Below are 26070 nucleotides of genomic sequence, written 5' to 3' on the forward strand. Positions count from 1 at the left end.
ACCAAAACCATACCAGTCAATCCTAAAGAACACCTAAGGCAATATAAAAGATTCTACAAACATTATAGGCACTAGGATAACTTTCCAGAAACCTACAACCTCCAGACGGGTTCCTGGACCAGATAAGGGGCCTGTCTCTCCAGAATATCAGCTAGACCCATTTCCCTACCCCATATTTTAGACAGCCCCTTCCAACATGAAAAAGGTAGATTGGGCATAGCCCAAATATCCCTAAAGAGTGAGACAGAGATCAAAGGTGATGGTGGAGTTATACAGAGAAGGTAGAGTTTAACAAACAAGTATGACTGCTGAATCACCATATTGATATTTCTTTTAGTCTCCAGTATCTCAGAGCAGCTAGAAGTAAAATCTAAAATTGTGGAATTGTAACCCATACCAAACATTAAAATCTGTTCTACAACTAATGTGATGCGCTTTGTAATTTACTGCTTTTTTGTATATGTTTTTTTCACAAAAAAGAAAATAAAAGTCAATTGTGATAAAAATTTATCCCTTTTAGCCTCAAATGTTCTGGAGTAGCTAGAAGGAAAAATCTGACATTATGGTATGGTAGCCCATGATAAACTCTGGGCTCTGTCCTATAATTATTTGCTGAAGAGTGCTTTGGAAACTATTGTTTTCTTCTTTCTTTGCTTTGTATATATATCATACAATAAAAATTTCTAAAAAAAGATTCCATGTAATTATGGTGTTCATGTAAACTAACCATACAAGTTACATTAGATAATGTGCTACCCCAAATATAAATTTTGCACTAGATAAACATCTCTACCTTTGGTCTCATACAGAGGTTGAAGTCTGAAAACATGGACCATACCATCCTTTACCCAGTATTCTGATTTCTTAATCCTATCCAGATCGGCTTCATTCATATCTCTAGATGAAGTCTGATCACTTTTTCAACTTTTTTAACAACTGCTGAATTAAAACCCAGAACCTTTTAGCAAATTAATTTATTGCTTTTCCCATCATTTCACATGTGAAAACTATTTCACATGTCAGGAGGAAAAAAAACACACTTTTTTTTTTTTTAACCTATTTGCTTCTCTTTCTTTTAACGCATTTCTGCTAGCTGCGGAATTCAAAACAAAACAGAGGATTTAAATCCCTTCTGGGTATTACTGCCCTCTTCCCAGCTTTTTATATAAATCCTAAATAATGGAGCATGGAAAATCAAAATCCCAAAGCATGGAGTTAGTTTCTTAATGTTATGGAACCTGTGTCCACCTTCCCAACTTCTTTTTATCCATGTTGGAAACCTCAGAAATATGTTCTTTCTTCAGTACATATCATACTACGTGTTCAAACATCTGCAGTAGTTTATTATTACCTAAAACTCCAAAACACCTGGCATGAAAACCAAGCGCCTCAACTAATGTTATGCCTTCATCTCCCATTATTTTCCCACGCACCATTCCATATGTATTACTTCCATTAGATTGCTGGCTTATCTTTAGTCATACCTTTACTTTACAACTACAGTAATTAAATTCTTCCCATCCAAAGTGTCTTTCTTTGTATTTTCCACCTATAGATGGAAATTACTCTGCAAAGTAATTCTTAGATAAAACCTTCTGCAGGCTTGCAGTCAGATCAACTTCCGCCTCTTTTGGGCTCTCATGTTTTATCTCAATCTTAGTTCTGATTGCCTTGTTTTCTATATTGCTACCTGTATTCAGATCAGTTTTCACAATAACCAAACAATTGACAGACAAAGGCTGTCATATATTTTAGTACTTGACAGTGTAGTCTCTGGAGTTAATCCACCTGGATTCAAATCCTAGCTCCACCATCCAAACTGTAAAAGCTATGGAAGCCTCAAACTTTGTCTTCTCATATGTAAAATGCAGATGACAACCTCATTAGGTTGTTATGAGAATTAAATGAAAGACTATACACATAATGCTCTTAGAAAAGGCCCTAAAACACAGTAAGCAATCAGCCTATATTGATACAACAACTAGTAACTGTCATAGTTTTATTACTCACTGCACCCACATGTAGGCATTCAAAAAATGGGTGCTGAATAGAATTAAATTTTATTGAAGCATAAAACTGACAACTATTAAAACTCATACTTAGTATCAAGTAATTTTATCCATTCAATTCTTCAATAAATATTGACTATCTACAGTGCACAAGAGACAGTGGCCAGCACCATGAAGACAAGGTGAGCACAAATTGTGTATTCAGCTGTGATGCATGAATAAACATGAAAATTGCCTATTTTCAATGTTAGTTTATGTATACATATATATAATCTAAAAAAAGTGTATGTGATAATATCTTTTCCTTTTTTGCTTGGTTTTCTCTGCTTCCCCCATTTTAGCCCCTCCACCCACGTGTAAATGGCCTAAATTTTTCAAGTTTTCATGTTTTTCCCCACACTTATATAATCATATAAAATATATGCAGCACGTTTGGGAAACTTTATTAACTAAAATAGGATTGCATTATACTTATTTTTCTGCATCTCGATTTTCTCACAATAATAAATATTATAAATTACTCTAAATAAATCTGTATAGCTCTAACTCATTCTTTTTAATAACTGTGTCATGCTCCATGGTGTGGATATACCACAATTTACTGAGCATTTCTGTATATTATGGGTTTTTACTTAGTTTCCAGTTTGCTGTGTTTCACTGTGGCCTTTGAAAATAATACTGCAATTAGCATGTTTGTACATGTGTAAATAGCACTTTTAGTTTGGTGTGAAATAGGTTCTCAGGAATGGGATTGCTAGATCTAATTTTTATTTTTAAGTTTAACAGATGCTGCTTAATAAATTTCCAAAAAGGTTGAAATTTGTCATTTTCTCCAGCTATGCATGACAGTATTTTCCTAATATTCTGGCTAACAGTAAATATTAAAGCTTACTTTTTGACAGAATAACTGATTTAAAGTAATATATAATTATTTTAATTTTTATGTCTTTACTCACTATAAATTTGAGCATCTTTTCAAGCTTGTTGGTTATTCAGATGTGCTCTTCTCTAAATTGTTTATCTGCATCTTTTGCTTACCATTCAAACAGGTTTTCTGTCAGTTCTTATTGTATAATATAGTCTTTTGACTGTCATCTATGTAACTCTCCCGGCTCTCCGAACCTATCATTAATCTATTGATTTTATGCGTATATTTTTTCCTCATTTTGTTTTATGTGTTGTAGGCATGGTTAAATCTCTGGCTCCTAATAAATACCTTAACTTTCTTATAGTATTTTTATTGTTTTACTTTAAGTCTTTTATTTCATCTTATAATTGCTATTGTTGCTACTCTAGATATTTGCTGTAAAAATATCAAGCAGAAAAAAAATCCAAGAGCCTAGATAAGGTTATTAATCATTTATTATTATTTCACAATTATCTGGCCACAGAAAAAAGAACCTGAAAATTAAAGAGAATATAAAGCTAACGTTGAATGGGCTATTTCCTCTGAATTAGTTTCCAAGATTAAGTTTCACAGAAGCATGTTTTAATAGGGATCTAATTTACCTAAATAGTAATTATTTTTAATGAACACATATAAATGTAACTTGAAAGAGATATCAAAGCAAAAAATAACTGTTCAAAGTATATGTTGGCAACATTTATATTCAGGGACAATCCAGGCAATTCTTGTAGAATTAGAAATATATGAAATAAATAAAAAGAAACATATTGAAGAGCTAGAAGCTATCTCCTGTTAGTGAAAGAACTCCAAACTAAATTTCATAAATTTTGTAGACCTAGCTGCTATCTTCATACATCACTTTATTACAACATATAGTCATACCTAGTCAATACAAATGGGTAATTCCTATATGCTTTTCTAGGTTGTAATCACACCATAACTCTGTCCCCACCCATCAGCTATCCATTTATCTATCTAGTCACTAGATACATACTTTTCTACTCTACAAGTTGATTATAATTTCACATTTTGCATCACTTACCCACCTTATCTCAGATAAGAAGATTATGATTTCATACAAAATATAAGGGCTTAGATTAATTTAGTCAATCCTTACTATATGCCAAGAGACTAAATTCCAAATTTATACTTTATAAATAATTTTGTAAATTTATTTAAGAAACTATTCCCATAAAATTTCATAGAACTCTAATTTTTCTGTACTTTTCATGTTGCTAGTTTTTATAAACTTGGGCTTATAAAAACTATTTTTGTTTATTTCTACTATCAGATGAAAAATTCATCTAGAGCAGGAAATTCTTCTAGGATATTCAAACTATTTTCCATAGTGGGAACTTCATAAATCCGACATGCTATGTTATTTTCTGAGTTACCTGAACTTGCATCTTTTATTACATGTTATTATGTGAACTGCCAGGATTAAGAAATATTTTTTTAAGACGCATTCCACTAAAAACAATGACTATATTTCACTGTAAGTAGAGAAAAACTTCTAAGCAGTCACTTTCCATTCATCATTAAATGGATTTAAATTTCATTTTAGTTTGAACCAGAAACATTGTAGTCTTACTTGGCATGTTTGATTAAAGGGTCAAGAGTATGACAGATGATCTTTATAAGTAGATTATTAAACTACAAGGGATAAAAATATGAGTTTGTAAAATTTTATTTCACACAATGCAAAAATACCTTTTCACTTAAGAGTCCAAGAATTATTTCACTGATTTATACCTGTTAAATAGAGTCCTTGGATATGACATGACTCAAATTGCTAGTAAGTTAATACACAGTCTTTTTTATTAGCAAATACTGTTTGGACTGAGATCCAGGCTTTATTAATTCTTTATCTCAGTACTGACTAAAAAAATATATATCAGGGAGATTTTCTCTCCTAAATCGTTTCCCAAAATGGAAAGATTTAAGATACTATCATATCAAATAGTGGTCAATACCCAGGATGTAATAAGTCAACTTGGAAAATTAATATAAATAAATCAACAGAATTCAGTGGTATCTAACAAAAAAATTTAAACTCAAGTATAAGACTGGAGCAATATTGATAAAAATCTGTAATCTGTCTTTACAAACAGCTTCTGTACAAGAATTGCTGGAATGACCTTGATACACAAAAGTAACTCTTGATGCTGGAAACTATATACTTTCAAACTTGACTACTGTACAGGCAACCTAATTGAGCCAATAATAGAGAAAAACACTGTCTAAAAGTAAAATACATGAAAGTTATTTGCCATGCTCTAGCTTCTTATATCTATTATGTGCCTGCAAACCAGCCAGAGACACAAAAAGCAGCTATCAGTACTCTATTACCAGAATTCTTCCAGAACAGTGATCTACTGGTTTACTTTATTATGCCATTTTTCCTCATTTCTCAGCCCCATTGTATTTATTTCTTAGTTCTAGTAACCTACTTAGCTCCTCAGATTAATACAGCGATCTGGGACTTAGTATCTTAGCTGTGGCCATCACTACTTCTTCAGGATCTATATCTCTTTGGCTCCTAGCACTGAAATTCAGGGATAAGAGATATCCTGCTTCCAATTTCTGCCCTGGATCCTAGGACATACCTGACAGGGAAGGAAGACCAGACAAGAAACAATTAATGTGATTTGGATAAAAGGAAATTTTACTGGAGAATTTACTGAAATTTTTACAGACTTATATAGAATAAAGATAAATGTGTGGGGTTATATACTCAAACTTTCAAAAAGTTTTGATTAAGATTCTTCACTAGACAAAAAGACAAAAACCAATTAAAAAGCAGACTCAGACATTTCTCCAAAGAACAGACATTTTTCCATGGGCCAATACGCACATGAAAAGATATTCAATATCATTAGCCATTAGGGAAACACAAACCAAACCACAATGAGATACTAAATCATATCCACTAGAATGGCTGTCATTAAAATAAGAAAAATAATAATAAAACAGAAAATAATTGATAAAGATTCAGAGAAATAGGAACCTTAGTACATTACCAGTGGAAATTTGTAAGACTGCAGCTGTTGCAGAAAACAGTTGGCAATTCCTCAAAAAGTTAAACATAGAACTACCATATAACCTAGCAATTCCTACTTTTAGGCATATACTCAAAAGAACTGAAGGCAGGTACTCGGGCAGAAATATTTGTACACCAATATTCATAACAGCATTACTTACAATAGCCAAAAGGAAGAAGCAACCCAAATGTTCATCAGCAGATGAATGGATAAATAAAATGTGGTATACACATATATTTCAGTTTGTTAAAGCTGTCAGAACACAAAATATCAGAAATGGGTTGGCTTTTTCAATCGTATTAGGTTACAAATTTACACTTCTAAGGTCATGAAACTGTCCAAATTAGGGCACCAACATACGTTTTCTCAAGAAAGGCTGCTGGCATCTGGGGTTCCTGTCACATAGGAAGGCACATAGTGACATCTGCTGGTCCTTCTCTCCAAAATGTCTCTGAGCACTTTTCTCCTGGCTTCTGGTTTCACTGGCTATCTACAAAATGGACTCCAGTGAAGGATTAAGGTCCACCTTGAATGGGCTGGGTCACATCTCAATTGAAAAAGACTAATTAAAATGTCCTACCCACAATAGGTCTGCACCCCCAAGAATGGATTAAAAGAGCAAAGGCTTTTCTGGGAAACACAAGAGACTTAAAACAGTACAACATACAATGGAATGTTACTCAGCAGCCTCAAAATGAATGAAGTGATGAAAAAGGGCAATGACAATCAAATGCAACAAGTAATTCTGGACTGGATCTAATGATGGTGGAGAAAAGGCCCAAAAGAACATTACTGGGACTTAAGAAAATAGGTAATATAGCCTGTAAGCTTTATGTCAATATAAAATACCCTGAGCTTGATAACTGTACTTAAGGCAGTTATATAAATGAATACCCTTGATCTTAGGAAATGTACGTGAAAGTACTAATAGTCAAGGAGCATGATGTATAAAATCAAGTCTCAGATATTTAAAAAATAGAAAAACAGACATCCTGACAAACTAACAGACTGATAAAGAGATGGAGAGACAGGCAGATAAATAAATAGAATGAAACAGCAAATGTGGCAAAATGTTAAAAGCTGGTAGATTTGGGTATCTGGGTGAGAGGTATGTTGGAGTATTCTGTACGAATTTTGTATTATTTTTGCAACTGCCTTATAAGTTTGAAATTATTTCAAAATAAAAAGATTTTAAAAATATTATTCTTCATCAGAACATATACAAAATTGTGACTAATTTTTAAATTAGATATGAAATGGAGATTTGAACAGTTTAAGTAACTTGCCAAAGGTTACACTACACAATTAGTTTATGGAAGGGCAGATATTCCATCCCCTCTCTCTCTGATTTTTTATATCATTCTGATCAATTGAGAATTTGGTTTAAGTATGATTGATGACCATGTATTACAGGCAGTTAACTTTGCTCTTGACTAATTATGTTTCTGTATTAGTTTTCAAAATTAATTTTAAATAAATTAATCTTCAAAAAGTAATATAAGTTTAAATGTATTACAATTTTGAATCCAATAAAATTTTTATTAACTTAGAAGCTATAACAAAAATATGAAGGACAGCAAACTCAAATATCTACAAGCGCCAGGTAAATAAACAGTGAAATTGGCAGAATATATGATAATAGAAAATAGTGAATTAGAGATCCCATGCCTTGCCCAAACAGCAACTATGGCTGATTGTTGCGAAGAAGAATGCAGACGTCAAGATTCTAAATATTTTATAATTTCAAGTAAAGTTGGAAAGGCAGATTTTCTTTTCAGAAACCTCCTGATATTTAAATACTGGCAATGAATTTCAGTTTCTAAAACTTCCCTAATAAAATCCATCTGCAGAATGCATATGACCAATGGGCTGCTAGTTTGCGAACTTTCTTATAAAGATGCCTATTATCACTATAATACTGATAGAGCAAGAGTAGACAGCCAACCCAAGTATGCAGGGACCCTATGACATCAGCAAACAAGAATTTATTAAATGGCAACAAGAAATATGAAATACTGAGATAATAAAACTATAATATCATATGTGTTATGAGTCCAAGAAATAACTAGTGTTCTGAAAAGCAACATGTCAGTATGAGCTCTGAAGTAGTCTTCATGGAGGTGTTAGAAATTGAGTCAGATTTCAGAAAATAAATGAAAGGGGAAAAGAAGTTATTTTAGAAGGGGGAACAACATGAGTAAAGCTGTACTGATGATGTGACACTGGCAAAGAATATTTACAGGACAGCAAAAATGTCAATGAATGATGCATGTCAGAGAGTAGTAAGAAACACTTAGAAGAGAGGTAGCAGAAGTATCTATAGAAGTATTTCTATGTATCATGAAAGCTAAGCAGAGAAGTTTAGATTTGATGTTGTAGGCAGTAAGATTTTTAGGTAGGAGAGTGATATAATAAATGCAGTGTCTCTTAAAAAGGATTAATCTAGTCATAGTAAGTAGAAAGAATTGGAGAACAGAGAATCTAATATTTGAGAGGTCAACTAAGAAATGGTCTTCAAAGTACAGGAATGAGGAGATAAGAGTCTGGATTAGAATGTTGGAAGTGTAAGAAAGGGAAAACTGGTAACCTGTAAGTAATTTATTTGAATGAACCACCGATATTAGCTTGTTTATGCTTTTGGGTGCACATGTGTGCTTGTGTGCACATGTGTACTTTATTTCATTAACAAGTTGGAGCTAGCGTGGTAAAATGAATAGAACACTGGTCTAGAAATTAGGAGATTGAGATTCTAGATCTAGGCTAGGGGTTCAAGATGGCAGCTTAGTGAGGTGTGGGATTTAGTTCATCCTCCAGAGCAGCTAACAAATAGCCAGGAACAGTACAGAACAACTGCTGGGGCCACATCAGTGACCGGACACATGATGTATACCAGTCTGGACAAGCTGGACCAGCTGTGATTCCACCCAGAAACATTTAAATCCCCCAAGCCACGGACACTGGTGTCCCTCTCCGACAGGCCGCTTCCCAGAGGGGAAAGAAAAGAGACTTTACTAACAGCAAGGGGCTGAGCTCAACCAAGCACCAATTATGGAATTAACAAATTCTGACTACTAAAAATAGGCCCCCAGCACAGCTGAACCTCAAGTAAACGTTAAGGTTCCTGGTTTTTGCCCTGGCCCAGAGTGGGGCAGGGCTGATGAAAAAAGAAAAAAAACCAGGGCGGGCCACAGTGGCTCAGCAGGCAGAGTTGTCACCTGCCATGCCAGAGACCAGGGTTCAATTCCCAGTGCCTGCTGTGCAAAAAAAAAGAAAACACCAGAGTTTTTTCCAAATCAGACAGCACAAAATACTTGAAAGACCCTGAAAGAAAGGAAATGGTACACAGGACCTGGAGATACGCAGAGAAATGTACCAACTTAAACTCTTGAGCAGTAAGGCAAACCTGAGGACCAGGGGTCCTGCTCCGAAAAGGATTTTTTTTTTCTTTTCTTTTTTGTGGCTGTATTTCTATGGCTTGACTGCTCTTTGGATACAACCGCAAGGCTTCTCAGGCTCCAACTGCCCCAGGCAAGGGTGGAATTAAGCTCGTCTAAGGGACAAAGAGCCTGGTCAGATAGGTGGAAGGAAGTAATTCCCTGGAAGCTGTACCTTCCCCAGGAGAGGGGTGGGGCCCAGTTCAGGTGGGAACCCATCTTCAAGGAATTCAGACTCCAAGTGGAAAACTGAAGCAATTAAAATCAGCCTACAACCTCTCCTCTGTCTCAACCACGCCCCCAGCTGGGAAAGTCTGCTGAAGTTAAGGGTACCACAGCACTTTATGCTGGAGGGGCAAGAGCCACATACTGGGTAGGATGGCAAAAAAAGAGTTTAGGGGTGTCATAGGAAAGTCTATCAACCTGCTGGGTCTCACCCTCAGGGAAAACAGACACAGGTGACTCTTTCCTCCTGAAAGGAGGCCAGTCTGGTTTTGGAAAATCTGACTGGAGTCTATAATACCTAAGTAGAGCCTCCTGGGGTGGGTGGGGGAAGGCACCATACAGACAGGGCAAGAAACAGAAAACAAGAACTGAATTCTGATCTGTTAAGCAAAACTGAAGCTAGAGGTATAGAATAAGCTGAATTGAATGTCAAAGAACAGAGAGACAACAAACTCCTTCAGCAAGAATACCCTAGGTAAAAAAAAGTAAAAACAATTTCCAGGATAAATCAATATCCAGACACCAGCAATAAATAACAAGTCATTCTAAGAAAAATTGAAGATATGGCCCAGCCAAAGGAACAAACCAACAATTCAAATGAGATACAGGACTTGAAACAATTAATTCAGGATGTTCAAAGAGACACGGAAAATCTCATCAAAAATCAATCAAATCAAAAAATTGAGGGAGGATATAAAGAAGGCAAGGGGCAAACATAAAAGAAATCAGAAGTCTGAAAAAATAAATGATAGAACTTATGGAACTGAAAGGCACAGTAGAAGAGATGAAAAAAACCAATGGAGATCTACAACGTTAGATTTCAAGAGGCAGAAGATAGAATTAGTGAGTGAATTGGAGACGGTACATCTGAAATCTGACAAGCAAAAGAAAAGACAGGGAAAAGAATGGAAAAATATGAGCAGGGACTCAAGGAACTGAATGACAACATGATGCGCACAAATATACATGTTGTGGGTGTCCCAGAAGGAGAAGAGAAGGAAAGCAGGAGAAAAACTAATGAAGGAAATTATCACTGAAAATTTCCCAACTCTTATGAAAGACTTAAGCTTAGAGATCCAAGAAGTGCAGCATACTCCAAACAGAACAGATCGAAACAGACATACTCCAAGACACTTACTAATCAGAATGTCACATGTCAAAGAGAAAGAGAATTTTTTTTTTTTTTAACATGGGCAGCCACTGGGAAATGAACCTGGATCTCTGGTATGGCAGGTGAGAACTCTGCCACTGAGCCACTGTCACACCACCCAAAAGAGAGAATTTTGAAAGCAGCAAGAGAAAAGCAATCCATCACACACAAGGGAAGCCCATTAAGACTATGTGTAGATTTCTCAGCAGAAACCATGGAGGCGAGAAGACAGTGGGATGATATATTTGAGACTCTAAATCAGAAAAACTACCAACCAAAAATTCTATATCCAGCAAAACTGCCCTACAAAAATGAGGGGGAAATTAAAACATTTTCAGACAAAAAAATCACTGAGAGAATTTGTGACCAAGAGACTGCCTCTTCAAGAAATACTGAAGGGGGCATTAGAGAAAGATAGGAAAACACAGGAGAGAGAGATATGGAAAAGAGTGTAGAAATGAAGACTATCAGTAAAGGGTTTTAAAACAAAGAAAAATTAGATATGACATATGAAATCTGAAAGGCAAAATGGCAGAAGAAAATAACTGCTTAGAAAACAGACACAGGTGACTCTTTCCTCCTCATAGGAGGCCAGTCTGGTCTGGGGAAATCTGACTGTAGTCTGTACTACCTAAGTAGAGCCTTAGAAGAAAGTAATGGTAGAAGAAAGTAATAATACTAAATGTTAATGGATTAAACTACCTAATCAGAAGACATAAACAGGAAGAACTGATTTAAAAACTGGACCGATGCATATGACGTCTACAGGAGACACGCTTTAGACCTAAGGATAAACATAGGCTGAAAGTGAAAGGTCAGGAAAAGATATTTCATGCAAACAACAATCAGAAAAGAGGAGTAGCTATACTAATATCCAAGAAATTAGACTTCAAATGTAAAACAATTAAAAGCGACAAAGAAGGACACTATGTGTTAATAAAAGGAACTATTCAACAAGAAGACATATCATAATATGTATGCACTGAACTGAGTGCTTCAAAATACATGAGACAAATACTGAAAACAGAAATAAACACATCCACCATGATAGTTGGAGACTTCAATTCCCCACTCTCATCAATGGACAGAACATCTGGACAGAGGCTCAATAAAGAAACAGAATTTGAATAACGCAATAAATGAACTAGATTTAACACACGTTTATAGAACAATACACCCTACAAGAGCAGGACACACCTTCTTCTCATGTGCTCATGGACCATTCTCAAGGATAGACCACATGCTGGGTCACAAAGCAAGTCTCAATAAATTTTAAAAGAGTGAAATCATACAAAACATCATCTAACATCATAAAGGAATGAAGTTGGAAATCAATAATAGGCAGAGGGCTAAAAAATTCACAAATATATGGAGGCTGAACAACACACTCTTCAACAACCAGTGGGTTAAGGGAGAAATTACAAGTGAAATTAGTAAACATCTCAAGGCAAATGAAAATGCAAACACAACATATCAAAATTTATGGGATGCAGGGGGGTGTGTGAGGGTAGTTCAGTGGTAGAATTCTTGTCTGCCACGTGAAAGACCCAGGATTGATTACCAGTCCATGCACTTCCCCAAACAAGCAAGCAAATAAACAAATGAAAAACCAAACAAACAAACAAAAAAAATCAACAAATGATCCTGTAATAAGGGATAATCACATGGAAAAAGAATGAAATGTGACCCCTGCCATACAGCATACAAAGAAAAAAAAATTATGGGATGCAGCAATGGCAGTGCTAAGAGGGAAATTTATTGCCCTAAAAGCCTATATCAAAAAAGAGCAAAAATCGAGGAATTAACTGTTCACCTGGAAGAAGTAGAGATAGAATAGCAAACTAACCCCAAAGAAAGCAAAAGGAAAGAAATAACAATGATTAGAGCAGAAATAAATGAAATTGAGAACATGAAAACAATCAAAATAATCAACAAAACCAGAAGATGGTTCTATGAAAAAATCAATAAGATTGATGGACCTTTAGCAAGGTTGACAAAAAGAGATGCAAATAAACAAAATCAGAAATGGAAGAGGAAACATAACCACTGTCCCCACAGAAATATAGGAGGTAATAAGAGAATATGATAAACAACTTTTATACTAATAAACTAGACAATGTAGATGAAATGGACAACTTCCTAGAAAAGAATGAACAACCAACACTGACTCGAGAAGAAACAGATGACATCAACAAACCAATCACAAGAAAAGAAACTGAATTAGTCATTAAGAAGCTCCCAAAAAAGAAAAGTTCAGGACCAGATGGTTTCACATGTGAATTCTACCAAACATTCAAGAAAGGATAGTACCAATCCTGTTCAAACTCTTCAAAAAAACAGAAGAGGAAGGAAGGCTAACTAACTGATACTATGGAGTCATCATCCCCCTCATACCAAAGCCAGACAAAGATAACACAAGAAAAGAAAATTACAGACCAATTTCTCTAATGAACAGAGATGCAAAAATCCTCAACAAAATTCTTATAAATCAAATCCAGTAGCACATTAAAAGAATTATACACCATTACCAAGTAGGATTCATCCCAGGTATGCAAGGATGGTTCAACATAAGAAAATCAATTAATGTAGTGTATCATAACAACACATCAAAGCAGAAAAACCACATGATCATCTCAATTGGTGCAGAAAAGGCATGTGACAAAATTCAACATGCTGTCTTGCTGAAAACACTTCAAAGGATAGAAACAGAAGGGAACTTCCTCAACATGATTAAGGGAATATATGAAAAACCCACAGCTATTATCATTCTCAATGGGGAAAAACTGAAAACTCTCCCCCTAAGTTCAGAAACAAGACAAGGATGTCCACTATCACCACTGTTATTCAACATTGTGTTGGAAGTTCTAGCCAGAGCAATTAGACAAGAAAAAGAAATACAAGGCATCAAAATTGGAAAGGAAAAGCAAAACTTTCACTGTTTGCAGATGATATGATACTATATGTCAAAAATCCCCAAAAATCCACAGCACAACTACTAAAGCTAATAAATGAGTACAGCAAAGTGGCAGGTTACAAAAATCTGTAGTGTTTCTATACACTAGTAATGAGTAATCTGAGGGGGAATCAAGAAAAAAATTCCATTTACAACTGCATCCAAAAGAATAAAATATTTAGGCATAAATTTAACTAAAGATACAAAAGACCTATGCAAAGAAAACTACAAGCAATTGCTAAAACAAATCACAGAAGACCTAAATAAGTGGAAGGGCATACTATGTTCAAGAATTGGAAGGCTAAATACAGTTTAGATGTCAATTCTACCTAAACTGATTTATAGATTCAATGTAATACCAATTAAAATTCCAAAAACTTACTTTTCAGAAATAGAAAAACCAATAATCAGATTTATCTGGAAGGGCAGGGTGCTCTGAATAGCTAAAAATATCCTGAGAAAGAAAAATGAAGTTGGAAGTCTCACACAACCTGACTTCAAGGTGTATAACGAAGCTACAGTGGTCAAAACAGCATCGTACAGGTATAAAGATAGACATACTGACCAATAGAATCGAACAGAGTGTTCAGATATAGACCCTCTCATCTATGGACAATTGAGCTTTGATAAGGCAGTCAAGACAACTCACCTGGGACAGAACAGTCTCTTCAATAAATGGTGCTCAGAGAACTGGATAGCCACATGCAAAAGAATGAAAAAGGATCCATATTTCACACTCTATACAAAAATTAACTCAAAATGGATCAAAGACCTAAACATTAGATCTAAGACCATAAAACTTCAACTTTTTTTTTTTTTCCCTACATGGGCAGGCACTGGGAATTGAACCTGAGTCTCTGGGACAGCAGGAGAGAATTCTGCCTGCTGGGCCACTGTGGCCCATCCTAACACCATAAAACTTTTAGAAGAAAATGTAGGGAAATAATCTTATAAACCTAATAATAGGAGGTGGTTTCCTAGATCTTACACTCAAAGTACAAGAATTGTAGAAAGAAATAGATAAATGGGGGACTCCTCAAAAGTAAACACTTTTGTACATCAAAGAACTTTGTCAAGGAAGTAAAAAGACAGCCTACACAATGGGAGACAATATTTGGAAACAATATATCAGATAAACGTCTAGTATCCAGAATAGATAAAGAGATTGTTCAACTCAACAACAAAAAGACAAACAACCCAATTACAAAACAGGCAAAAGACATAAACAGACACTTCTCAGAAGAGAAAATACAAATGGCTAAAAAGCACATGAAAAGATGCTCTACTTTCCTAGCTATTAGGGAAATGCCAATCAAAACCACAATGAGATATCATGTCACACCCACCAGAATGGCCAGTATCAATAAAACAGAAAATGACAAGTGCTAGAAAGGACGTGGAGAAAGACGCACACTTATTCGCTGCTGGTGGGAATGTAAAATGGTACAACTGCTGTGGAAGGCAGTTTGGCAGTTTTTCAGGACGCTAAGTATAGACTTGGCATATGATTCGGCAATACCATTGCTAGGTATCTGTTCAGAGGACCAAAAGACATTTGCACACCAATGTTTATAGCAGCATGACTTACAACTGTCAAGAGATGGAAACAGCCAAATGTCTATCAACAGACAAGTGGCTAAACAAGCTGTGGTATATATACAAAGGATGGAATATTATGCAGCTCTATGACAGAATAAAGTCATGAAGCATGTAACAACATGGATGGACCTTGAGGACATTATTCTGAGTGAGATTAGCCAGAAACAAAAGGACAAATACTGTATGGTCTCACTGATATGAACTAACATTAATGAATGAACTTGGAGAATTTCAGTTAAGAACAGAGGCCTTCAGGAGATAGAAATAAGGTAGATTTGGGGAATTGGAGCTAAAGGGATACAGATTGCGCAACAGGATTGACTGTAAAAATTCAGATATGGATAGCACAATACTACCTAATAGCAGCACAATAATGTTAGTACACTCAATGAAGTTGAATATGAGAATGATAGAGGGATGAGGGTTGGGGACTCAAATGAAACCAGAAGGAAAGACAGATGACTGATTTGAACAGTGAATAAAAAAGTAGTTGTAAAGTCCCCTTGGGGGAACAGCAAGAAAGGGGGAAAATCCAACTTTCCCATTTGGAGAATTACTGATATCCTCGCAAGCAGTGGGGACAACCAAACCAACAAGCCAAGCCCTCCATCTTGGGGTTTGTTCATATGAAACTTATCCCTGCAAAGGATAGGCTAAACCTACTTAAAGTTAGGCCTAAGAATCACACCCAGAGAACCCCTTTTGTTGTTCAGATGTGGCCTCTCTCTCTCAGCCAACATGGCAGGCAAACTCATTGTGCTCCCCCTCTCTTCATGGGACATGACTCCCAGGGGTGTAAACCTCCTTGGCAATGTAGGACAGAAATCCTAGAATGAGCCAGGATTCAGCATCAAGGGATTGAGAAAACCTTCTCGAACAAAGGGGAAGAGAGAAATGAGACAAAATAAAGTCAGAGTGGCTGAGAGATTTCAAACAGAGTTGAGAGGTTAACCTGGAGGTTATTCTTATACATTTTATAGATATCCCCTTTTTAGTTTAAGGTATATTAGAGAGGCTAGAGCAAAGTGCCTGAAACTGTAGAGCTGTGTTCCAGTAGTCATGTTACTTGAAAATGAATGTATTATGATACAGCTTTACAATGTGACTATGTGAGTGTGAAAACCTTGTGTATGATGCTTTTATCTATGATATTGATAGACGAGTAAAAAAAATATGGATTAAAAAACAAATAACTGGGGGAACAAATGTTAAAATAAACTGAGTAGACTGAAACACTAGTGAACAATGAAAGGGAGTGGTAAGGGGTATAGAAAAGAAAACTGGAGAACAAAGGTTAAAATATATTGAGTAGATGGAAATATTAGTGGTCAATGAGAGGGAGGGGTAAGGGGTACGGTATCACTTTTTTTATCACTTTTTCTGGAGTGATGCAAATGTTCTAAAATTGATCATGATGATGAATATACTACTATGTGATGATATTGTGAGCTATTCATTGTACACAATGCACACAGTGTTTGTATATCAAGAATGTTTATGTTTGTATGTTTTTTGGTATGATAATAAAAAATAAATTAAAAAAAATTTTGATAATAAAAAAAAAGATTTAGGTCTAATGCTACTCCTAACTAAATATGTGACCTTGGTTATGTCTCTTATCCTCACTGACCTTTTGTTCCCTCATCTGGGCAGAAAGAGGCGGAGCCATGATGTCACTGTTTGAAGTCGTCAATCTGGGTGTACCTTTCAATTCCAAAGCCCAACAAATGAAGATTTTACATAAAAATCTACATCCTTGGTTTTTATGAAAAGTCAAACTTCTCACCTCTTGGGTCCACATTTCTCCATGGTAAAAACTGGCTGGAACTGAGTAAGAGATACCTCCCTTAGACAGGATACATATTCTCTAGTTTGCCATAGCTCCCATTATTTTGTTTGTTTCAATTTTTTTTATTGTATAATACACATACAAAGCAAAGAAAGAAAAAAGCAATAGTTTTCAAAGCACTCTTGAACAAGTAGCACAGGACAGATCGCAGAGTTTGTCAGGAAGCCACTATACCAATTATCTCAGATTTTTCCTTCTAGCTGTTCCAGAACATTGGCGCCAAGAAGGAATATATATATATATATATACTTTTTTTATCATTACCTTTTTTTCTTTTTCTTGAAAAATAACATATATACAAAAAAGCAATAGATTTCAAAGCACAGCACAACAACTGGCTGTAGAACAGATTTCAGAGTTTGGAATAGGTTACAATTCCACGATTTTAAGTTTCTATTTCTAGCTGCTCTAAGATGCTGGAGATTAAAATAAGTATCAATAGAATGATTTAACAATCATACTCGTTTGTTAAACCCTACCTTCTCTGTATAACTCCATCATCATCTTTGACTTTCTCCCTCTCTTTAGGAGTATTTGGGCTATGCCCATTCTACCTTTTTCATGTTGGAAGGGGCTTTCAACAGTAAGGGGTTGGGAGATGGAACTAGCTGATGTTCTAGAAAGGCTGGCCCTTCTAGGTTTCAGGATTTATCTGGTCCAGGGACCCATCTGGAGGTTGTAAGTTTCTGGAAAGTTACCCTACTGCATGGAAACTTGGTGGAATCTTAATAGGTGTTCTTTTGGATTGGCTGGAATGGTTTTGATTGGGGTTGGCAAGTTATGATAGGCAGCAATGTCTAACTGAAGTCTGCATAAGAGCAACCTACAGAGTAGCCTCTAGACTATTTGAAGTCTTTCAGCCACTGATACCTTATTTGTTATACTTCGTTTCCCCCTTTTGGTCAGGATGGCATTGCTGATTTTTTTTATTTTGTCCCTAACACTGAGACCCAGCTTCAGTTATCATTCATCATTAAGCTTTCGCTGCTGTTTTTATTAATAGTAGAGAAATATTTTCCTAAACTTTATCTATTATCCAAAATGGGAAAAAGAAAGACCAAAAAGAAGATGTTTCAAGAAAAATTATTGAAAGCATACACCTTTATGAAAATAGAGAAAAATACTTCAGATTTACTATGAAAACAAAACAGAAAAAAAGTGTGTTAAAATTACCAATTGGCTCTCATTAACCATATAGTTTTCAGTGTGGCCCCTGCTTTTGAGATCAAGAACCCTGCTACAGCAACTGGAAAGCCACTGAAGAATATTTACATTAGGAGTGAGACAACAGATTCACATATGAGAAAGTGTGCTCTGTAACAGTCTATAAAAACTAGGTAAGAGAGGGAATGCTAGGGGACAGAAAGTAGTGACACTCTCTCAAGAAGAGGTGAAAGGCCTCACCTAAAATGTCTGCAGTACAGAAAAGAGGAATGGATTACCTCAATGAGACAGAATTGTTAGAAGTTAAGGAACCCAGTGGAATCCCAGAGTAATTTGTACAGTGAAAAAAGAAGTATTAGCAAAGTCCCCTTGGGGGACTGGGGAGAAAGGAGAAAATATTCAACTTCCCCATTTGGAGAATTACAGATATTCTCACAAGAAGTGGAGACAACCAATCAACAGGCTGAGCCCTCGATCTTGGGGTTTACCCCTATAAAACTTAGCCCTACAAAGGCTAGGTTAAGCCTACTTATAATTATGCCCAAGAGTCACCCCAGAGAACATCTTTTGTTGCTCAGATGTGCTCTTTCTCTAAGCCAACTCAGAAGGCAAACTCACTGCCCTCACAACTACATGAGACATGATTCCCAGGGTGTAAATCTCCCTAGCAGTATGGGACAGAACTCCCAGGAGAAGCTGGGAACCAGTATCAAGGGAATGAGAAAGCTTTCTTGACTAAAAGGGCAAAGAGAGATATGAGACAAAATAACGTTTCAGTGGCTGAGAGATTTCAGAGTTGAGATAACCTGGAGGTTATTCTTATGTGTTATACAGATATCCCTTTTTAATGTACAGTGTATTTAAGTTGCTGCAGGAAATACCTGAAACAGTTAAGCTGTATTTAACTTGATTCTTTTTTTTTAGCTTCCTATTAGACTTTGAGACTGCCCCTCTGACTAAAAGACATAATCTCAAACCTGAAATATCCATGATGTCTCAGTGATGATAAAGAAATACTTTAATGGAGAAGATAGTTCCCAGAAGAATTTCCTAATAAGAAGGAAATTGTTTACACAGGCATACTGTTACTGGGGAAATACAACGACATACTCAGGAGCAAGGAGATTCTTTTCCACAACACTGACTTTAAACCACTTGAGGACCTCTCTGGTCCTACTGCTGTGGGATGGTGCCCTCTGAACAGCTCTATACTGATCAACAAAGAGCTGCTTGTTTTATGGATAGTAGTTCCTAGGTGAATGCACAACATTTCATTTGGAAGACAGCCACACTGGTTGGAGAAGATAAAAACAAATCAGCTCAGTAGCTAAACTGCATACTAATTAACATGGATGTTTAAGTTTTTACTGATTCACAGACAGTAGCCAATGGTCAGGTCATAAATTCAGACAGAAGGCTAACAGAAAGTTGACACAGTAAAGGGAGGCCTGTAAGGGGCATGACACTATGGAAATCACTGCAGGAACTTGCAGGGTCCATTAAAACAAGACATATCAGGCCATCAGAAGAATCCATTTCCAGGATCAAAATGTGACCAGATCTGATCAGGAGATAGCCTGGTTATTTGTTTGAGGTGGCCACCAGTCTCCATGTTGAGTGGATGTAGCTAGGAGGGGTGGCCACTATGCTACTCACTTCACAGCAGGATAGGACCATTAGCCAAAAGCCTGAACCCCATCAACCAGCACCCTCAGCCCCCGCACTCTAAGCACACGTACACACACATACACACACATATCCCCCCAGTAGCTTTGATTCTTGAAGACTATTGCATATTGATATAGCTTTCATAATGTGACTGTGTGATTGTGAAAATCTTGTGTCCAATGCTCCTTTTATCCAGGGTATGGACAGATGAGTAAAAAAGTATGGATAAAATATAAATAAGGGAAATAAGGGGTAAAATAAATTGGGTAGAATGAACTACTAATGGTCAATGAGAGGAAGAGAGAAGGGGTATGGGATGCATGAAGTTTTTCTTTTTTCTTTTCATTTCTTTTTTTTGAGTGATACAAATGTTCTAAAAATGATCATGGTGATGAATATTCAACTATGTAATGCCACTGTGAGCCACTGATTGTACACCACATATGGACTGTATGTGTGTGAAGATTTGTCAGCACAAATGTTTATAAAAAAAGAAACCTGTGGATGTTGGAAGAAGAATGACTCCAGATTTTAGGAAGGGCTGCCCGGATGAATGGTAGTACCATTCAATGAGACAAGAAATTCGTTGGAAGAGATACTCTTTGGGAAAGCATAGCATTAGTCAACAGCAGGAGTTAGGAACTTATGGACCATCACTTGTTTCTATAAACCCATAGCTAAGGATAGTTCTTTACAACTGTAAATTGTTGGGAAAAAATCAAAAGGAGAAAATATTTTGTGATACATGCAAATCATATGAAATTCAAATTTGTGTCCATAAATAAAATTTTACTTAAAGAGCCATACTCATTCTTTTATGTATTGTCTATGGTTGCTTTCATGTTACAATGGCAGAGATGAGCGGTTGCAATACATATATATACATATACATATATGTGTGTGTGTGGCACTCTCATCTCTTCACACTGCTGCTTAACACACTACAAATTGCAATAACAGTTATAACTCGCCAAAGTCTGAAATACCATGCATATTGTCATACCACAAATTTCCTTATTTTTATAATCAGTGCCTAACCATTATGCCAGAACAAGAAAAACTGACTTAGAAAGTAAAGTTTTTAAGGCACAGTAGAGTTTGAGTTATTTTGTTACTAAATTAGAAGGCAAAGCATTATTTTACACAATGACACTACAGCTATGCTAAAAAAAAAAGCAACATACAACCAGTTCTCATTATTCAGATTCCATAGTTGGGGGCACTTTTTCAGTGCTTTCATGATCATTCGCAGACATGAGCACAGCAACAAAAAATCTGAGTTGCCCAACAAACATGTATGTCCTAGGTGAGGTCAAACAAGGTGAAGTTCTTTCTTCTTTTAGTTCTCATATGGTAAACAAGTGTATTTCTGTGGAGTATGTTCCACGTTTTTTGCATTTTTGCAATTTGGTGGGTGATTATGCCCTTTAAAATGGCCCCCAAGTACAATGCTGATGTACTTCCTAGTGTTCCTAAGCACAATAAGGCTTTGGGGTAGCTTATGGGGAAAATACCTGCGTTAGCTTCATTTAAACATGAGTTATAGTTCTACTTGCCATGAGTTCAAAGTTAATGACTCAACACCTACTTAATGAGCTCCAATTATCTACTGCCCAAACACAGTTTATGATTAACTATGCTGAAATTTATATTCAGAGGCTTTGTTTAAACGTTGCTCTAAAGTATTCTGAAGGCAACAAAACTGTTTCTAAATAGGGATAAATGGGAGCAGTCTTGAAAACCCTCATGAAACAAAACATTTCCTATGGACTTACCATATGCAAATTTGAGGAAACAGAAAATAGAAGGTGTCTTCAAAAGGAAACACAAAAATCAAAGTCATTTCTGATCAATTGAGGAAATGTTGTGATGTGACCAGAGGTTAGTAGGAAGCTAATCCTGTATTCCTTCTAGGCAATAGTTCAATATTTAGCACTCAGTGTTTATGGAGAATCCTACAAGTAATGAGAATCTACTGTACATCATTATTATCAAAACATTCAATCCCGGATGCGATAGACTTTTCTTCAGAGTCAAGGAATCTTTCTCTGATGCCTTAATTAGGACATTTTATGGCCTGAAAACCATAAATTTATAACCTAATAAATCTGTTTTGTAAAAGCCAAAAAAAAAAAAAAAAATTCATCACATTCCCAACTCATAGGAAAGCAATCATCAGAGAAATTAGAAAACGTAAAACAAAGTTATCTCAAAAGAGTAGAATTCCTTCACAAAAACTGACAATGAAAATGAAGCAACAAACAAAGCTAGTTTCTGATATGTTCATTTATTAGGCAAAAAAGGAAAACTATTTACCGTTGATGAGTTAATTAAATTGTGTTGACTGCAGCAACCAAAGAAAAGTTTTCAGAGAAAGTAAACCTGTTTAAGACTATGGGCCTTTCATTGAATATAGTTACTCGAAAAGGTGAGGACATTGTGAGCCACATCAACAAATTAAAAAAATCAAGACAAAAGAATCTGACAGGTTTTTCTTGGCTCTTGATGAGTTAGTTGACAGATAATAGTGATACTACTCAATTTTTGCTTTCAAGAGTGAATGCTGACTTGAAGTGACTAAAGAATCAGTCTCTTCATTGCTCTTCATGTGTTCCATGCTATGAACAGTTAACATGAAACAATGTAGGCAAGAGAATATTTTCAAAGTTGAGTACAATGTTCAGTAAAACCTGAAGTGGAACCTGCTAAGATGTGTTACAATCGATAGTGGTAAAAATACATGAAGTACAGAAAAAGGCTTGGTTGAACAAATCTGCAAAACTTGTGGAAAATGTAATGTATTTAAAGCCTGTGGTTATTCATTGTATCATTTATCAGCAAGTATTTTATGAAAAATAATTTAATCTGTCTGTATTATTGAACCAGTAGTATCAACAGAGATCTTCATTTACTCTCACAGACTTCAATGTCATTAACGCTGTGCACTTTTATCAGAAATATAAGCTGAATATTTTAACATGATGTGTCCCATGTTGATTATGATTTTTTTAACTCAGATGCAAGTGTCAAATTTTCTAAACCTGAAGAACCAACCTCAACCACTATTAGGAAACAGTGATGTTTCTTAATGAATTCGATCTAAAAGTCAAGGCAAAACAGTGCTTGTATGTGAAATTTATTCTACAGTAAAATCATCTTGATGACAACTAGCACTGTTCAAAACACATTTAACATCAAGCTGATATATACATTTCCTGTGAAATCAAAAGTCAAAACAAGAAGCAAGATCACCATTCATAGACCAGTTTGCAGGATATATATTTTTCTGAGCTCAAACTAGTTTTGAGCTAGAAAATACTGCTCAAACTAGTTTCAGCAGTATTTTCAAGACCTTGTTATGCAAGGAAATTTCCATATTACAAAGGCCATTTAACTATGCAATTGAGAAACTTCCACCTAACCTTTAATTCCACCTAACCTTCTGTTGCCTTGGAAGTAGTTAATCTGCAATGTAATAACATGCTAACTTCTCTTCCTAGTTGCGAAGAATTCTATAAATAAAATACCTTCCAGGCAACGAGTATTCTTATTAAAATCATGTGTTCATAGATTGAGTTCAGCATTTGGTAGTATCTGCATGAAAAGGCGCTTTACAGACAAAATTTGTGAAATTACATTACAGACCTGCATTAACAGACGAACATTTGCAATTGACTCTGATGACAGAGAACACTAATCTGAACCCCAATTAAGTTAAATGTTATCCCCACAAAAAAGAATTCCCAGTCTTCTCATTAGTAAACCTGTATTACCATAAACTGTGCTCAATTATAATTATATTTTGAATTTAGGCAATACGAATTTTGTGGATATTTGTCTTCTTTCATGCCATACAAGTACTTAAATAATATTCTTAATTTTGCCCCATTGCCAAAGTCTAAAACACTTTCTATCTGGCCCTTTAAGAAAAAAGTTAACTGACCTCTGCTCTCTGGTGGTGCTACTCAAATGTAGTTAGAACACCAGCAACATAAGCATCACCTGGGAGTGTCTTGGCAATGCAAATTCTCAGTTTATCCCACAGCTACTGAGAGTGAGCCCAGTAATTAAAAAAAAAAAAAAGAAAGCTTTCCAGTTGATTGTCATGCAAATGCAAACCAATATTTAAGAACCACTACTTAATTGACAGGATTTTAAAGACTTGGTTCTGTTGTCTTGGATAAACTATTTAATTATTTGAATCTCAGTTTACTTATCAGTTAAAATGAGGATGTCAACCACTTCAGAGAATTGGTGAAATGTTTAAAATTAAATTTAAAAAAAATTTAAAGTTTAGCATAACTGACATCAATCATTCTTAACTAATGGTAACAATTTAATGGTGTGTACTGGAGCCAACTTTTATCAGCCCATGGGAGATGATAAGTAAACTTCAAGATTTTATGAGAGCAAGTTATTAAAATATTATTGAAAAGTGAATTATATAAACTTCAAATTAAATACATTAAATTAAAAAGAGCTATTAGTACCCAAAACTTATCACTACTTATTTTACTATGATCTGTGTTCTTGAGGTTATTTACGTCTATTGTAGCTATATGATGGAAATACCATATAATGGCGGGTTGTATTTCCTCTCTTCCCAACTCTACATCCAGCGGTATCATTTTGATAGCTTGAAATCAGCCATGGTGTATTTACACCACAGGAAATCAACAGACACTTTAAATCAAGGCTTTTTCTTGATAAGGCTTTTCATTAAACAATAATACCACACCTGTGGTAATCATCATTAAAAATTACACAATGAATTAAGTTTTAAACTCACAGAACTTGAATTAATTATGCATGTAAAGATGTAAATAATCTGCTAGATACAAACATCTGAAGCCCAAAATATATTTAGGCAACAATAGCATGTAGGTAATTGCTGAAGTCACAAACCTGGACAAAACTGAACAGAAACAGTCTTCAGAAAAGAGACAAATATTGAGTCCATATTGAAAAAATTCATTTTGTGAACAAGTCAGAAGGACTTTAAAGTTTACAAGAACAGTCATCAAAGCTAGCTAGCAGCTCAACAGACCCCTTCCATTTTCACTATCTTAATCCCTTTTAACTCAGGGAATGCTTCTAGTCATAAAAGTTTATAAATCGCTCCTCTGAGAGATTACATTACTCTGCAATCTGAATCCAACATCCATTTCTTACTCAACATGGGGAATGCTTCTTTACGTTCATCTATTTATTAAAACATCTTCTGAGCAAACAAGCTGATTCAAACCCTGAGGTTGCTACTTCAAGTAGATAATACTCTCTGAGCATTAAAGAAAAACAAATTATATAGGAAAGCATATATTTAAGACATCACTGAGACTGAGCATATCTCAAAGTTTGGTTTCAAAAAATCATATAATTTTATAACCAAGAGACTTTATAAATAATCTATTCTGATGTCTTCATTTGCTATTGGCCCTCTCTCCACAAGAAAGAGCTATCTGCCAAGTTAAATGCTTAGGAAAGTATTTTACATTAAAAAAATTTTTTCCTATAGTTATCAAAAAATTTGACTACATAAAATCAACACAATGCTCCCAAAGGAATCACTCTTCCTCCTCCTGATGTTCATGACCGGGTATCAAATATTTAGGTAATTCATATGGTTGTTGGTAGTGCCACCAATAACTCCAGATTTACTAAGTACAAATTTAGATAATCCATTATCTCTGGAGAGAGATATTATTTCCCCTAAAGGATCTCCTAGATGCTGCTGTGAAAGTCACATCTCTTTGTTTCTGCGAATAAATTAAGGCTATGATGATTTTCCAAATAACAGGACTAGAAACTTCAGAATAGGATTCTGCCAAGGTACTGAATTTAGCCCTTCTCCCACATGAAAAAAAAAGTGCATGTACAAAACAGATATGAAACCAACAAAAATTATTGAACTAGTCAGTCTATAATCTATATTCTTTTTACCACAAATTTTTGTGATCACCAGCTCAGAAAAAAAATTTCTCATTCTACCTTGACTAAAATAAATTGCAAAGAGCAAATAAAATCAGTATTTCTTACTATTTACCCATGAAAACCTTTTCAGGTTTAGAAAT

At 35.4% G+C, this 26070-nt stretch overlaps 1 protein-coding gene across 6 annotated transcripts in view; it reads right to left on the reverse strand.

The window, feature by feature from the left end:
* The window catches only part of RAP1GDS1 (Rap1 GTPase-GDP dissociation stimulator 1), a 275737-nt gene that overhangs the window by 245250 nt on the left and 4417 nt on the right, over window positions 1-26070 (reverse strand). Inside the window, exon 1 of one of the 6 annotated variants that reach the window (XM_077142770.1) lies at window positions 24572-25349. The exons of 2 other annotated variants lie outside the window; for them this stretch is intronic. Coding sequence is in view for 3 of the 4 variants with exons in the window: in XM_077142765.1 (XP_076998880.1) it covers window positions 6318-6381 (64 nt within the window). In the remaining variant the exon portion in view is untranslated. Of the gene's footprint in view, window positions 1-6317; window positions 6553-24571; window positions 25350-26070 lie in introns of those variants that run through there. 3 more of the 6 variants (XM_077142765.1, XM_077142764.1, XM_077142769.1) reach the window with 3 other exon arrangements.

This window comes from Tamandua tetradactyla, chromosome 24, assembly GCF_023851605.1.
Source record: "Tamandua tetradactyla isolate mTamTet1 chromosome 24, mTamTet1.pri, whole genome shotgun sequence".
NCBI classification, from domain to species: domain Eukaryota; kingdom Metazoa; phylum Chordata; class Mammalia; order Pilosa; family Myrmecophagidae; genus Tamandua; species Tamandua tetradactyla.